The sequence below is a fragment of the Cebus imitator genome, unplaced genomic scaffold, assembly GCF_001604975.1.
Source record: "Cebus imitator isolate Cc_AM_T3 unplaced genomic scaffold, Cebus_imitator-1.0 Scaffold219, whole genome shotgun sequence".
Taxonomy (NCBI): Eukaryota; Metazoa; Chordata; class Mammalia; order Primates; family Cebidae; genus Cebus; species Cebus imitator.
In genome coordinates, this window is record NW_016107534.1 from 2180028 (window position 1) to 2196701 (window position 16674).

The 16674-nt window shown below is 39.0% G+C and overlaps 1 protein-coding gene across 2 annotated transcripts in view; it reads left to right on the forward strand.

Moving 5' to 3' along the window:
• SND1 (staphylococcal nuclease and tudor domain containing 1) overlaps window positions 1–16674 on the forward strand; it is a 459246-nt gene that overhangs the window by 189564 nt on the left and 253008 nt on the right. For both annotated transcript variants that reach the window (XR_005203511.1, XM_017549554.2), the window contains exon 12: window positions 6436–6536. Coding sequence is in view for 1 of the 2 variants with exons in the window: in XM_017549554.2 (XP_017405043.1) it covers window positions 6436–6536 (101 nt within the window). In the remaining variant the exon portion in view is untranslated. The remainder of the gene's footprint in view (window positions 1–6435; window positions 6537–16674) is intronic.

Here is a 16674-nt window from a genome sequence, read left to right on the forward strand (position 1 = left end):
TCCAAATTGAGATGTATGTAAAGTATGCACCAGATTATAAAGATTTAACACAAAAAACGATCTCAATACTGTTATAATATTTGTTATATGTTGATATGATGTTTTAGAAATTTTAAGTTAAAATAATGTTAAAAATAATATCACTTGCTTCTTTTTAATGTTTCAACATTGCTACTAGGAAAATGTGAACATACACATGTGGGTCTCATTTGTCGCTTATTGTATTTCCATTACACAATATTTGTCTAGAAGGAGGAAAGTTTGACATCCTCTCTTGAGATGAGCAGTTCCACAAGGGCTTATGTCTGAATTAGCTGGGAGGTAAGCTCAGAGCATGCCCAGAGGCAGGACTAAGAGGCTCCTTAGCAATTTGTTTTGAAGCTCTTCCTGTACCTAGATGAATGGGTGATTGATGTGTGTTATAAAATGTTTAAAATTATATATCACTTTTATAATTAAAATGATTACATAATATAATTTTAACAGAGAAAAAAATTAAGACTACATCATTTAAATATTAAGGAGTATTTTGTATGAAAGGTCCTGTTAAGCCCAAAGCCAGTGGAAACTTGGTTACTGTTTGATGTTCATTGTCTTCCTAATTTAGTAAGGCAAGAAGTATCCTGCCCAGAGTATCCCTGGTTAACCTGTTAATTGAGATGGTTCACAACACTCTGCTTCAATTATCGTTGGTAAACAAAGTATCCAATAACTGGTAACTGCAAAATTAATCTGTTAAATATCTAAAAAATACTAAGTAGTGTATCATTCTTTAAATACCTACTTAACTCTAAGTTGGGATGAATATGTATGAGGTACTACATATTTTTGTTTGGTGGCTCTTTAAAAAGATAAGTGTATTTATTTTAGTCTTTCTGCCTAGTGATTTCCATAGTCTAATGATTTACATCACTATGTATCTGATTTATGCATGTATGTATTTGTGTGTGTGTTTATTTATCTCATGGATACTTATTTAGCACTTAACTCTGTGCCAGACACTGTCCTAAGAAAATTAGTACATGTTTATCTAAAAATAACTGGTGCTTAGATAGAGCTTACAGTGATTCAAGCACTGTTCTAAATGCTATATATATATTTCTTCCTATAGCAGTGAGATACGCACAGTTAATCTGTTTAACGTAAGCAGAGAAGTTAGGTCGCTTATCCAAGTTCCCACAGCTCCTTTCTAGAATTGCTGGAAACCAGTTGCTGCAACCTGGCTGTTCCGAAGTGTCCATGTTCTTATTGAGTCTATGTGAAACGTTTTGTTTTACATACTTTTGTTTCTAGGCAGCATCAGTGGGACTTAGGCCAGATGATGTCGTCTTTTCTGTATCAGGGATGTGTAAAGGCTTTCCATAAAGCCTGGAAATTCTGACCTGAGAGGGGTTACAAAGGGGTATTTTAAGAGGCAATGTGTTTATTATAGCTCTTTGTGAATTTATGAGTGGCTGTGTGGAATAGTGGGTGGGATTATGTGGTGATTATGCCCAAAAGCCTGATTATGTTAAAACTAAGCTCTGGCTACAACCTGCAAATGCTGTGACTCTACAGCTGTTTTTTTCCCTACCTCCTCTAACCTTTTATGCTTAGGTAGTTCACTTTTTAGCATTTTGTGATCATCAGTAGCATCAGTCTGTGAAGTTCTTTCTTGGTTTGATACTGTTTTAGTCACACATTGCATGAAGAATATCCATAGAACCTCAGAATTCTGTTGTGTGGCCCATAGCTATTCTAAACTATTCCAGACTTTACAAGCAATTAATATATAAATTTAGTTTGAAGTTACCATCTTAGTTCCTCTGACAGGGCCCTGAAATTGCTTTCAAGGAAAATTCTTTAATCCAGTAGACCAAGGTTGCCTGCTACCCTCTTGTCTTTGAGAACCTCTTTGAGAAACACGTAATACTAGAAATTATTTATGTTTCATATGTGGCTTGCTTCATCTTTCATGGTTGTTTTCACTAGAGCTTTATCACAGTTTTTAAATATTGTTCCTCCCTCATTTCCTCCCCCCCCCACACCCTGTAGTTTAAATAAATATATTTTTGCTATATAAAACAGCAGAATAATCAACATCTTGACAAAATGGCCCTCAGGATGCCCAGCCTTTTCACTTCAGAGGTGTCCTTCATGATGTTACGTCTGAAAAGATTCCTGATTATATATTTACTTATGCAACAAATGCTTACTGCATAGCCTCCTACCTTGCAGGCCCATGCCAGGTCTTTGAGTGTATAACACATTGTCTCCCCTCTCTTGGAACTTACAGTTGGTATGTTCCAATAGATTGTAGTAAATGTAGGGTAGGAACACAAAGGTTTAAGAAAACAGCATACAGTATACCATGTCTGACTAAATTATCTTTTAGAATTCTAGAGTTAAATGATGCTCTAATGTTCTAATCTAATGTTCTGATTTTTAAGGTAAAGAGAAACTAAGACCCAAAGATCTTATGTGACTCATTTGTAAGAGAGCTCCAAGTACCACCAAGCAAGGAGCCCACGGCTCTTTGTGGTCAGTCATTGCTATAAACAGGGATCAGAGTCTGAGTCAGTTATATATCCTCTGGTCGTGTATTCATAAAGTACTTGCATACAAAACATTTCAGGAATATCTTAAAAAGGAGAACCCATCTATATTAATCAGTTTCTTGTGCCATTCCATACATAACTTACCCACAAACACAAAATTCAGGTTATCATTTATTTAGAGGAAGATGTTGCTAAGATTTATAGTGGATTTAATTGAAGCTGTTAAAACCGTGATTCTTTTTTAAGTGAATGACAGATCAATGATGAATACCTTGAGATGAAAAATTCCAAGGTGGAGGAAGAGATCTCAGAATCCACAGGAGAGAGACACAAATGCCAATTACACATTGACTTTAATTCCTGATTTTCATAGCTGCCTGCAGGTGTGTATCTTGGCTATAGTCTATTCTTAGGGCCTCATTTGTATTTTAGATTTTCTTTAATAATGTTGCATCCACAAAGAACTGTTTAATCTCTGACTTATTTCTCATCCTCTCAACATATCTTAGTTCTCATCCTCTGGCAGATGAATGTAGTTGTTTCTTTTGGTCATTGAAGATTAAAATTGTTTTGTCTTCTCATTGATTTCCCTGGAAGACAGTTTTGGAAGGGCACCTCACTTTGGCCTTCTGGCCTGAGAGATGCACAGGTGTTCATCTTTGTTTGTTATTCCTCCCATTATTACTCCTATCCACCACACATGTGCCTTCTTGGTGAATTAGCCCTCTCTCAGGGTTGAGAGCTAGTGTTTCTCTGTGCTGAAGAGCTGCTGTCTGTCCCACCCCTATCTGCCTGCTGAGGAGGAGGTTTGGCATTGGCAGGTGCAAGGTAACCTTGAGACTCAGTTTATTTTTAAGCAGTGCTGATTTCTTCCCCTTAGTAGTAGAATTGAGGGCTTGAGCTTGCTAGATGGATTGGGTGACAGCACAATAGATACAGGGACCTCTTTCCTCATTTCCACATATTTATTAACTTCCCAGCGAATGCCTCCAGATTGGACCATACCCTGTGGCCTTGTCCTGTTTAAAATCGGCCCTGAGGTACTTTACATGGTATGGCCACATTTGCTGTCTACCTTCTGTACACTTGTGATTTCTTGTGTAATTTTTGCCATGGCTCCACCCGTCTTGTTTTCCTGGCCCTCTACCTGCTTCTATAGGTTAATTGTGGGGCCTTGTCTGAGGAGAGTTCCAGGGTGTATTAACTTACACAGCGTCAATACCCCTCTTTCGTTCCTTCCCTGGTTCTAAGTTACCCAGGCCTGTCTGTGTGCAGCCATCCCATTCTTTGCCCTTTCTTTGGCCTGTATCAACTCTGGCCAGCAGCATGCAGGAAAAGCATTAAAAACCTTTTCGTTGGAGGGTACTAGTGTTCAGTGTGATCACATTTCTCAAATTTTTACTCATTTCCTGAGTTTTTGAGTAGTTGTTAAGACCTTTCAATAATTTCAAGGTAGGTATCTAATTTTAGGAGTTATCTCTTCTTATTTTTTGTGTTGTGCTATGACCGTACTTGTAAGAATGATTTGCCTTAACATCAGCCCTTAATTGGCTTGGGCTCTGATATGGCACCATTCTGCTGCTTCTAAAATGTGATTCGATGGAATGTTCAAGTGAGTGATCTGACAGTTGGAATTTTTAGGCATCTGTCCTTTTCCAGATTTCCTTGTTCATTTTCAAAATGAGTTTTTGAGAAGACAGTTTGAAAGGATTTTAATGGTGCTCACCAGCAGTGTGGCTGAACTCCATGCTTCTGCAATATGCTGTCTTTAAGCTGATCAGTGAGAGCTGTAGATGTGTTTAGAAAAGGGATTCTAGACTGTGGGGATGGCTTCAGTCCCCTCGATCCCCATGGGTCTCTTCAGTGTGGGTTTGTAAACCTTGATTTTGACCCAAAGCAAACCCACACCTTCATTCTATAACGGCATGCCCTATATGTTTGCTACAGGATACCACATGTTTATCTTCAAAGTTTTCATAAAGAAAAAGTGTTGCTTAGTGTGTCCATATCCATTTATTTCGTGTATTCTAGGGTTAAGCCTTTTTCCATTTTATGCTTCTGACTTCCTGTCCGCAAAATTACTTCAAAACCTAAAGATTCATCTAGTCCATTCTATCTCTCCCATCTCCCCCACCTCCAAACTGTATTGGTGTGGGCTTAATTAGTTGTATCTTTTTTATTTATATACTGTAAAACGAATTCCAAGCATCTTTGTGATTGTTACCTTGTTTGTTCATTTGTTTTATTTATTTATTTATTTATTTATTTATATGTTTTATTTTCCAGAGAGATGGGGGTCTTGCTTTGTTGCCCAAGTTTGTCATGAACTCCTGGCCTCAAGCAGCTCATCTACCTGGGCCTCTCAAAGTGCTGCAGTTATAGGATCGAGCCATTGTGCCCACCTTGTCTGTTCTTAATAATTCTTAACCTGGTACTTGGGAAGCTATGACAGATTACATGCAGTTTTTCCATGGAGGCAGTTAGTATTTTTAAAGACAGATTTTCAAAGTAGTCTGATCCAGAAAAGGTTAAAGTACTGCTTTATCATAATGTCTAGGAGTCCTACAGGAATGTTACAAATCTCTTCTCTGTAAAGTAGAATTTCTGTGGGGCCTTATGTGTTTAGTTGTTTGACTTACATCTTTGGTTGTCAGCTTTTTTCTTTCTTTTTAAAATGAACTTTATTTTTTTACAGCAGTTTTGGATTAACAGGAGAATAGAGCAGAAGTTACAGAGATTTCCTTATATCTTCTGTCCCCTACACACAATCTTCCACACCAGACTGGCATATTTATTACAATTGTTGACCCTACCTTAACACATCGTCATCACACAAAGTCCATAGGGTTTGTGCTTGTTGTTATATCAACTGTGGGTTTTGATATAGGTATAGTGGCATGTATTCACCATTATAGTGTCATACACAATAGTTTCATTGCCCTATTCCCTATTCTCTGCCTAGAACTCCTGGCACAATTCCTGTTTTCCTCCTACCTCCTGGCAACCACTGATATTTTTATTGTCTTTGTAATTTTACTTTTTCTAGAATGTCATAGAGTTGGAATCATACAGTATGATACCTTTTAGAGTGTCTGCTTTCACTTAGTAATATACGTCTAAGTTTCCTCCATGTCTTTCCATTGCTATATAGCTCATTTCTTTTTATCACTGAATAATATTCTGTCATCTGGAGATACCACAGTTCACCTACTGAAGGGTATATGGGTTGCCTCCACATTTTGACAGTTATGAACAAAGAAGCTGCTCTTAACATCCATGGGCAGATTTTTATGTAAGCATATTTTCAACTCCTCAAATAAATTTCAAGGAGCTGTATTCCTGGATCAAATGGTAAGAGTATATGTTCAGTTCTCTAAGAAACCACCCAGCTATCTTCCAAAGTGGTTGTGTCATTTTGCATTTCCATCATCAATGAGTTAGAGTCCCTGTTGCTCCACATCCTTGCCTACCTTTGGTGTTGTCAATGTTCTGAACTTCAACTGTGCTACCACAAGCAGTGGTAGTTCATTGTTAAGTTGCCAATTTTCTAGTAACATATAATGTGGAACATCTTTTCCTATTCGTATTTGCCACCTGTATGTCTTCTTTGGTAAGCTATTTGGATCTTTTGCATTTTAAAATCAGTTTGTTTTATTATTGTTGAGTTTAAAGAGTTTTTTGCATATTTTAGATAAACGTTCTTTATTAGTTATGTCTTTTGCAAACATTTTCTCCCAGTCTGTTGCTCAGCTGTTTCTTTTAATTGGTTTTTAAAATCTTAGATTCAGAAAACCAAGCTGCAGTGAGCTGATCTTTCACAATTGAGTGGGCACATGTGGCTGCCAGTGAGCTATGTTGCAGACTCCCAACCCTAACTCCCTTGATTCTTTATTTCCAGGTCAATGTGACGGTGGACTACATTAGACCAGCCAGCCCGGCCACAGAGACAGTGCCTGCCTTTTCAGAGCGTACCTGTGCCACTGTCACCATTGGAGGAATGTGAGTGTTCTGGCTGGCAGGGACTCAGCTGTCGTCTCAAGTAGCTAAGAGATCTTTGCTTATTTGAGTTTCTCCTTCCTTTCACTCTGCTTTGCTTTCTCCTGCTTTTAACTCAGTGGTTTATAATTATGTGCCTGTGTAGCACTTTATATTTGTAAGTACTTTATAATCACTCATTAGCTAATCATATACTTTCATTATTGTTGTTATTTAAGATTTATTGGGCTCTATGTGCCTGGCACTATGAAGTACACATCATTACTATAAATAATGTCATTTATTGAGTATCATGCAGGCCCTAGATACTGTCCAAAATGGTTTCTGCATGTTGTTTTAGGAAGTCTAGGTATAGAATAGGGGATAACAAGGAGGGAAGAAGCGGAGAGGTTAACTGGACATTTTCTTTGTATGTAATCAGTAGATGATGAGGTCATCCTATTCTGCTGTACTGGCTATAATCTGGTTAGATTCCAAGGCAGCCAGGTTGAGGAAGAGTCTTTCGGGGAGATATCTGATAGGGGAAGGAGGAAGCCTTCTGGGCTCTGCTTCCACAATAAAATAGCAGTCAGCCAGGCCCCCCCAGCCCCACCCCGTAGCAGTCTTACTTTGCATAAAATATACCAGCATGGTAACTATCTCCTTTTCTGTTTAACAGTCTTAAATGTTATTTGTTACCAAAATGCTATTTTTCATTTCTTTTAAGGTGGCATATTTGTGGGGAAGAAAAGAATAGGTTTGTCATCAAAACAAGGATTGTGTTACTGAAAGTACATTGAAGCCACTTAGGAGAAGTACCTCCACGCTACTGCAGGCCTCTGAAAGGAAAGAGCATCTTGTAGCAGCTTAGTTTCATGAGCGTCTCCTAACAGGAGCCTCTTTCCCCTCACTCCTGCTTTTGCATTTGGAAATGACTATTTTTGGGCACTGCTACCGATCCTATGTTTATTAATGTTGTTAATGTTCACACAGCAATCGGCGGTTTTATCTTTACCAGGAGGCGCACAGTATAGGCATTTGGTGTTTACCTTCACACCATCACAGGTTTTGTTAGAAGCAGGTTCTTGACGAATCAAGTAATATTTTTGAATTGGGAGAAACTAGGACATATTTTGGTCATTCTTCTATCTATATAAGTTGCGATAGTTATTTATTTCCAATTTGTCACCTCTTGTTAGGAGTCAGTTGTATGCTTCCCTGCTGTAGAGACCTGGAATCTTAGTATTCTGCCTAAGCATTTTTACTGTCACAAAGAGTCATCTCCACAGATACTGCTGCTTTTAGGTACTGGTGAAAACAGCTTCACTGTTGTACAAAACCACGTCTTTATGTTTGGCAGGTGGCCTCCACCAGTATTTAACATTCTATTAGAATGGATTCTCTCATTTAGTTACCACTGAAGTATATTTTAAAAATAAAGTTTGTACTGCTTAAATTGAGATATTCAGGGAGTGTTTTATAGCAATCTTTTTATTTTTAGGACCATTTGAGACAGATAATTTTAAATACTTTATAGAGCAGAGTGTTGTACCTTAAACCTCGAGATTTCCACTGTGTTTATTTTGGCTTTGACGGTGATTACTCTTTCAGCCTTCCTATCTGCAAATATGGGGTAGCTTTCTGTTCCAGTCTGGATTTCTATTATATTCTTTAGTCTTTGTAAGCAGGTGTCAACTCTGTTGGCTGTTTAACAACACAGGTTGGTTGGTCTTAATTGACAGCCAACCTGTACTCTAGGTTTGTGCCAGAGATGATGAACTTGAGTTTTCTGCTTCCCAGTTCTTGTCATTGGATTGTATGAAATAAGATTTTTTTGTGATTTACCAAAGTAAATTTTTTAGAAGTTTGGAAGCATGTGCAAGTTTAGAAGAATTTTACAAGTCATCTTTGAGATACTTAAATTGTCTCTTTGCATTAGTCCAGCCTGGCAGGTACCTGGAAAGCATGATGAGTTTCTTCATAGGGCTGTTCATACTGAACTATACATTGTGGTTACATGCGTGGGCTGCAAACAGGAGGAACATAAGAAATTTACTGATATTGAAACCATCTTTCATTAGACTGTTGATGTCCCTGAAGATTGGGAATTTTTCATCTTATTCCCTGTTGTAGCCCTAGTATCTGGCATTTGGTAGGAACTCAATGAATTTGTAGAGTGATTTATTAACTGTATTGCAAACTGTTCCCTTATAAAGCATAACTTGGATGTTATCAGCATCCAAGGCATGACCACAGGTTTGTTTTTATCTAATCAGTACTGTAAAACTTATAACTGATAATTTTATTCTGTTTTTTTTTTTTTCTTTATTGGGCAGACCCCAGAATCACAGGAGATTCAGAGAGACTCCCAGATAACGTTATTCTTTTATTTAATGATTGGCAATTGCCATAGATAGGCCATCTCTAGCAAACGGACCTAGCTGCACACTTTTAAAAAAAATTTTTCACACTGTTTGTACTTTAATCTTAGTCACAGCGCCTATTTATTTTCCTTTTACCTTGTTTTTGTTTTTATTTATCCTTTTTGTTCCTGGATTTTCTATACTTTAAAAAAAATTCTCCAATTAATATTATAGAAAAGTTGAGATATTAATAAGAATCTCCAAATATTTAGCTTATATTCAGATTAAACTATACTACTAAGAGCCTTCTCTCTTACTTAATGGTGATTTATAAACACTAGCCAGAGAAGAGGCTTTTTAAAAAACACGATATCTCAAATATTTTATTTTCATTTTAAACATAAAAATGTGTACGTATTTTTAAATCTTTGCCCTCTGGGCAGCATGGATCACCTATTTCATATCTTGTTGAATTATATAACTTCCTGTTTGAAATCAGGACTTGAAAAACACTAATTATAGACCCTTATGTTTTTGTGATTTACATCCCCCCTCATCTGTTAAAGTTGTCCCACACATATTTATTTTGCTGCTACTTTAAAGCCTTTCCTCTTTATTAAATTTTTAAAAGCATGTGTTATCGAGCAAGGGGCTCACTGCCCAAAGCGCCTAGACACCAATAGTATGGCACTGGTTTTTGAGAAAAGAAAGGGCTTTATTGTGAGGTCAACTGGCAAGGAGACAGGAGGCAGGACTCAATTCTGCCTTCCCAAGTGGGTGTTAGGTCAAACTTCTATGGGTTACAGAGGGGAGTTTAGTGTGCAAAAGCACTGGGAGGGCAGGTTTCACTGGAGGACCTTAAACCTGGCCATTTAGGATAAGGTTTGGAATGGTGGATTTCAGCACCAGATCTTTCTGGGCAACGGGCCCCTTACTTCTAAAAGGATTCTGGGATTCAGGCTTCGGTCTAGTCCTAGCCTTCTTGTTTCCACAGGGAGGAAACATTGGCTCTTTGTGTTATAGGAGGTGAAACCCTTTTCTGTTGCACATGCCCTGTCTACATGACTTGCAATTTGTGCTCTGCTGCATCTGCAGGACAACTTAAGCAATGCTTAAGCCATAGAGGTGAACTGGGTTGAGCTGCCCTGTTGGTTACACATGCGAGTATTTTAGTAAATACATACTCTTTTGTGTCCTTGTATTTCAATGATATTTAATGAAGTATGTAATTAAAACAACAAGCATAACCTGTGTAAACTAGATTTGGGGACAGAAACAAATGGCTCATCTGGTTGGGACAGAAGTGCTCAGGTGTTTTACAGTGGCTCTCAGTCACTCTGGCATGTGCCAGTACCTTATGCTGAGGTCATAGAATGTGGAAGCCCATTAAGGGAAGGGTTAGTAAAGAGAGCTTCTGTGGCTTGCAGGGCCTCTGAAAAGTGCACTCTGTTCAGGCTTGAAGAAATTTTGTGAAATTAAGAAGAAATCCTATCTAAATTATGTTTGTCATAATCTGGGCTTATATACCTAGTGGCTTTCCTGTTATTAAAGAGAACAACAGACTTCTCTAACTACAGAAGAACTTCTCTGAAACTGGTGATTTTAGGGGGCTGAGAAGAAAGAGGCAAATGAGATGGTGTCTCTGAAGTGGTTATTTCAAAGCCAAATTTTAGATGCACTTCACATGCAGAGAGTGTGAATTGACTGGATCCTCAATAGGGTTCAGTCTAATCCTTTTCTGCTCTCAATGTATGGGAAAGAGTCGCATCACAGGATGCTGGCAAGACCTTGCTGGCGTGACATAGGCTTCAGTTTCCTATGTCTTGCCCCTGGGGAATCAGTGAAAACAAGGTTCATCATTCCTCTAATAGATTAAAATTTTTTTCTTGATTAACTTCACTGTGGAGTTGGCAAGAGTTGTTATCTGTTAATCAAAACTGTTTAAATAAAAAAAAAAAAGATCAAACTTTGAGTCTTTTCTCATTCTCTGGCTCCTGGGTTGGGAATTAGCTGATCATTTTAGGCCTGGTTTCTGACATGAAGCTGTCAAGATGGCGCTTCCTGTTAATTACTTTTTATTGTATTTAAGACACTTAAATAACTCTTCTTGTGATTTAGTCGTCTATGTAATTAGCTGCAGTGATTAAAATCTCCTCCTTTCATTCTTGCCAGAGCCTTCTTGAAGAGTGAGATTTTCTGGGGTGACCTTTTTCTGTGCTGGACTTCCCAATTACTTTGAGCTCCAATTTGGCAAACCCTTAGAATCCATTAACTCCTTGCTCGTGCCTTTCTGCATATCACATTTTCAAAGAAAAATGTTAGAAGAAAATGTGTTCACATTTAGAAAGGAACATCTACAAAGTATAACTAGGGTTAAGCCGTACACATACACATACTCCTTCCCACCACCACCTCACCCTTCATTCATGGAAAACTGTCACACATCCAGAAGATACAGAGTCACTGAGGTACTTCCCTATTATTTCCCATTATGTGAAGTATTTCAGGACAATAGGAAACAATACACATGGCCCATTTTGTGAAAGTTAAAGAATGGCACAGAGATGGAACTATGGAAAGTGAGCAACTGAAAATTCCTGTTTATTTTCTGCACAAGATCACATCTTTTCAGACAGGTGACTTTGTTTTTTCTGTTTATTTTTCTCGTATTTTCCTTCTGTTGCTCCCTTGCATTGCTCCTTTTCCTTGACGTATGCATCGCTACTGCCACCCGCCTTGACGGCTGTCAGAGCATGAGACCTTGCTACCAGAGGTACTGTCCAAGTTCTGTGGGAGCTTGGGACATCTTAGATAACCTCTTTCCCCTAATGATTGCCATGCAGCAGTTTCAGGCCATCTTTATGAACGTCCTTTCTGTCTGTTTGGATTCTTTATGGATAGAGCTTACCTTTATTGTATTTGTGGGAACCAGGCTATTAAATTTGCAAAGAATAAGAGTACATTTGCTTTTGCCTTTTCTTTGGTTCTAATTTGCAGGGATACTTTTTCCCCCAGCTGTTCTATTAGTGACTGAAGCATTAGGTTAGGTCTTATCCTTACTCCTCTAGAATAATCCTTTTTTAATCCTAGTTTGGTTTTTCTCAGTCACAGTAGGAATAAGTGTCATACAGCCCCCAGCTTTTCTGACTACAGTTCTATAGCTTTGAGGTTTTCACTGTTAGCCAAACCTCCTATCTCTCAGAGTTTTCAATTCTTAAAACATTACTATTATCTAACTTTCAAGCTACACTTGGGGAAAAAAAAGTGGCCTCTGGAATCCCTCTTTTCTGGCCTAGTCATCTTACCCAGAGAGTCCCACAGCATTCCGAAGTTCCTTTTCAGCACATTAGAAAGTATGGTGACAGTGTTAATAATGGCAGTGGCTCTGCCAGGAGGTAGGGTCTGCATCATAGCCAATGCTTTTTCTCCACAGATTGATGACTTACACTTCATCATATTCAATGAAATGGAGTGCCAAGCCCCCTTCCTGCCCTGCTTTGAAGGAACACATGACACTAGAATGAGCGTTGTTGGTTTTTTACACTTAAATCAGAAACAAACCACTAACCAACTCAACCCAAGCCTTCCCCCTTCCCGAAAAGAGCAGTTTAGATTGTTTTCTGGAAATGGTAGGCTGCTTGGTTAATATAATCATGCTGCTTCTCCTGTGTTGAATAGTAGAAGTGTGGCTATCCATTCTGAGGACATCAGAAACCTCTGTGGCATTTAGTTAAAAATACTAGAAAGAAGTAGTTGAATAACTAGGTCTGTCTTCTGCCAGCTCAAGTATAGCAATCACTTTAAGAGACTTGTCCCATAAAACACTGTAAGAAGGAACTTGGCTGTTGCACAGGGTTCAGGATTACAGTCAGGAAAATATTGTTGAGTTTCAGACAAATCTATCTCTTTTGTTCAAATATTTCGTGGCTGGCTATCTATGGAAATCTCATACTGCCAAGTCTTGTTTCCTTAAAAATGTGGTTTCAGATTACTTTATTACCATCATTTCTAGGTGGAAGTTCAATTTAGTCTTTCATAATGGCACCCTTGAATCCTACAAATCAGCAAAATCCTTTACTGAGGTATGTGAGAGCTTCTTTTCCCCTTTTTACTTTTTATACTATCAGTTGAGTCGAGTGCCAAGCTGTAGATAGATGACTTGAATATTTACTGCACTGATTTTTGGGACACTCCCCCTTGTCAGTTTCCCAAAGCATACCACGGAGAGCCCAGGAGAGAGTGAGGCTTTTCTCCAAATCTATTTATATTGTAACTTTTGCTTCATGTCTCATTGTAATGTTTCTCTAAATATTTTAAAACCTCCTTTGCATTTTTGTTCTATATTCAAGGAGATATCTTCAACTTGATCTTCCAGGTTATATGTTTAGCCAGATGGCCGGCCAGCCATGCATATTGACTTATTTTCATTCATCTGCACTCTCTTTCTTACTCATTCATCTCGCTTATTCATTTAGCCACTCACTCATTAGTTCATTTATCAAGTATTAGTGGAATGCTTTGGTGTGTACTAAGGGACTGTGTTAGGCATCACGAATATATTGATAATTCTAAAATTGAAATGATTTCTATGCTTATAAAATTTACAGACTTTTCTTTTAATCGAGCCCATTTTATTGATTTTTCTTTCAGCATTTATATTTAAATTTTTGTTCTTCTGTGTTAATAGCACCCTGTTCTTAGTTTATGAATGCGATTTGTCTCTAATATCTCTGAGAACATTTAAAATTAAAAGAAATAACACCCTCGACTGGGCACAGTGGCTAACACCTGTAATCCCAGCACTTAAGGAGGTAGAGGTGGATTGCTTGACCCCAGGAGTTCAAGACCAGCCTGGGCAATATGGTGAAACCCTGTCTCAACTAAAAATACCAAAAAAATTAGCTGAGCTTACTGACGTATGCCTGTTACCCAAGTACGTGGGAGGCTGAGGCATGAGAATTGCTTTAAACTCCAGAGATGGAGGTTGCAGTGAGCCGAGATTGTGCCACTTCACTCCAGCCTGGGTGGCAGAGTGAGACTCGGTCTCAAAAAAAAAAAAAGCCTGGGCAAAATACTTCCCGTCTGTAATCCTAGCATTTTGGAAGGCCAAGGCAGACAGATCTCTTGAGGTCAGGAAAATTAGCTGGATGTGGTGGCAGGCACCTGTAATCCCAGCTACTAGTGAGGCATGAGAATTATTTGACCCAGGAGGCAGAGGTTGCAGTGAACCAAGATCGCACTAGTGTACTCCAACCTGGGTGGGTGACAGAGCAAGACTCCTCTCAAAAAGAAAGAAGAAGAAAGCCAGGCACCATGGCACATGCCTGTAATCCCAGCACTTTCGGAGGCTGAGATGGGCGGTTCACCTGAGGTCATGAGTTCAAGACCAGCCTGGCCAACATGGTGAAACCTCATCTCTACTAAAAAAACACAAAAATTAGCCGGTTGTGGTGACGCATGCCTATAGTTCCAGCTACTCAAGAGGCTGAAGCGGAAGAATTGCTCAAACTTAGGAGGTGGAGGTTGCAGTGAGCTGCGGTAGTGCCACTGCACTCCAGTCTGGGCGACAGAGCGAGACTCAGTTTCAAAACAAACCAAAAAGACAAAGAAAAAGAAGTAACGCCGTCTTCTGTTTATCTGTTTCCTCTTAGATTAAATGTTGTCCTGATTTTGTTCCTTTTCTTTGATAAATCCTTGAATATTTGTAAACTTTCATCTGCATTTATGAAGGAACACATTTGCCAATTAGGGTAGACATGGTGTTTCTCTGCAGGGAAGTAGATCTACTTCCCTTGGACAGCTTCATCACAAAAGTTGGTAGGTAGGCAGGTAGTATCAGAGGCAGACTTCCTTGAAGGCTGCTCAAAAGTATCTGGTCTTGCAGCAGCGAGGAGGCAAGCAAATTATAGACCTCATTGAAATTGTAGAGGGAGATAGGGCTCTGGCAGAGCACTTTTATGCGTTTTCCAGGATTGTGGTGCGAGTGAGGGCTGGGGGTTGACTGGGATGTGCTCTGCAGAAGCTGTCTCAAATGCTGTGGCCACATATCCATCTAAGGTTCTTCCCATGTTAAAGTAAGGGACAGTTTTGCAGTATATAGACTTAAAAAGAAAAATCTGAGTATAACATTGAGAAATCTACAGCAGTAACTTCCTTTAGCGTAAGTTGTGACTATTTTGTGGCTTCGAGAACGCTAATGCTTTCCACTATGTTACAGGTAAGCTTGGTAGCAAGCTGAAAGTGTAATTGGAAGAGCTGTGAAGACACATCCTTTAGTATTAAAACAATGGGTTAATGAATCGTCTCTGTTAGAAGCAAAGTCCTCTAGTACCTCCTCTAGAGGAGGAGAAGGCTTGAGGGCCCAGGGTTTAAGGCTGCTCTGCTAGTAAAGATTTTACTGTGCTTATATTTTTATTAGGCTTGTTTTTACTAGTGCCTGGGCTACAAAATTCCATAGGGTTTACTTAAGTGGTCTGCCCATTACCCTACTTTTCTCACAAGCTCTTTTTGTTCAGGGTTTTCTGTGCGGTTTTGTGGTAAGTAGATGATACCAGTTACACCTATACTTTTTCCAGGTATCAAAACCCTTTGCTCCTAGCTACTCTGTGGGCATCACAGGGAAGTGGAGGAGATTCTGGCAGGCTGGACAAGCTCTTCTGAGTGTGGTTTCTAATGAATTGCTCCGATGATGACCCTAAAGCCTACTCACTGTGGTGCTTTGTATTTGTTGATAAAGGCCCTTGGAATGCTCTTAATTCTTAATATTTGTGCTACCATTTCTCCAGCGATCTGACCCCATCTGCTTTCTGCCTTTCAGTGTTTGCAGACTTTCTGATATGCTGCTAACACACATTCTTGTTTTCCAGCTTCATTAGGGCTTTGTTGGTTTTTTTGTGTGTTTGTTTTGAGACTGTGTCTCACTCCAGGCTGGAGTGCAGGGGTGTGATCTCAGTTCACTGCAACCTCCACCTCCCGGGTTCAAGCGATTCTCTTGCCTCAGCCTCCTGAGTAGCTGGGATTACAGGTGCCTGCCACCATGCCTGTGAATTTTTGTATTTTTAGTAGAGATGGGGTTTTCCCATGTTGGCCAGGTTGATCTTGAACTCCTGACCTCAAGTGATTCAGCCTGTCTTGGCCTCCCAAAGTGCTGGGATTACAGATGTGAGCTACTGCGCCCAACCAGGGCTTTATTCTTTTCCATACCTGTTCTGCTCTTATTTCAGGGAACCTTGTAAAGGATGGCATTTGGACATAAGTTCTCAGTAGATCTTGCTGACCTCCCACTAGCATTCTCTTTATTTACTTATTTGTTTATTATTTATTTATTGGATAGTGCCATTGATGTGATAAGGAAAGGGGGCATTTGACATATTTGACATGGTTACCAATAAGCAAATCTTCTGGGTCTTTTCTACGCCATTTCTCAGCCCCCTTCTCTTTATAATTCCTGTGGTCGGCACAGCACAGAGTGTTAAGGGAATTAGGAATGGAATTTTAATAGATTTTTCTAATTCCCAGTAGTGATTCAGCTTAAAAGGGATTGGCTCCACTTCATACTGACTGATCTTCTAAAAAGTGATAAAAATTGTAGTAACATTTTCAAAAGAAAATAGGGGGCAATTGCCTATTATTTCATCCTGCTAATATAATAGCTCCTATTTTGGGGGTATTTATTTTTAGCGCTGAGTGCATTTTTTTCTTTTTAAGAATATAAAATTTAGAAGTAGAAAAACTTGGGCCACTTAGCATAACGTTGAGATAAAGTCTAAAGCAGACTATTGTTTATATTAAGATTCTAT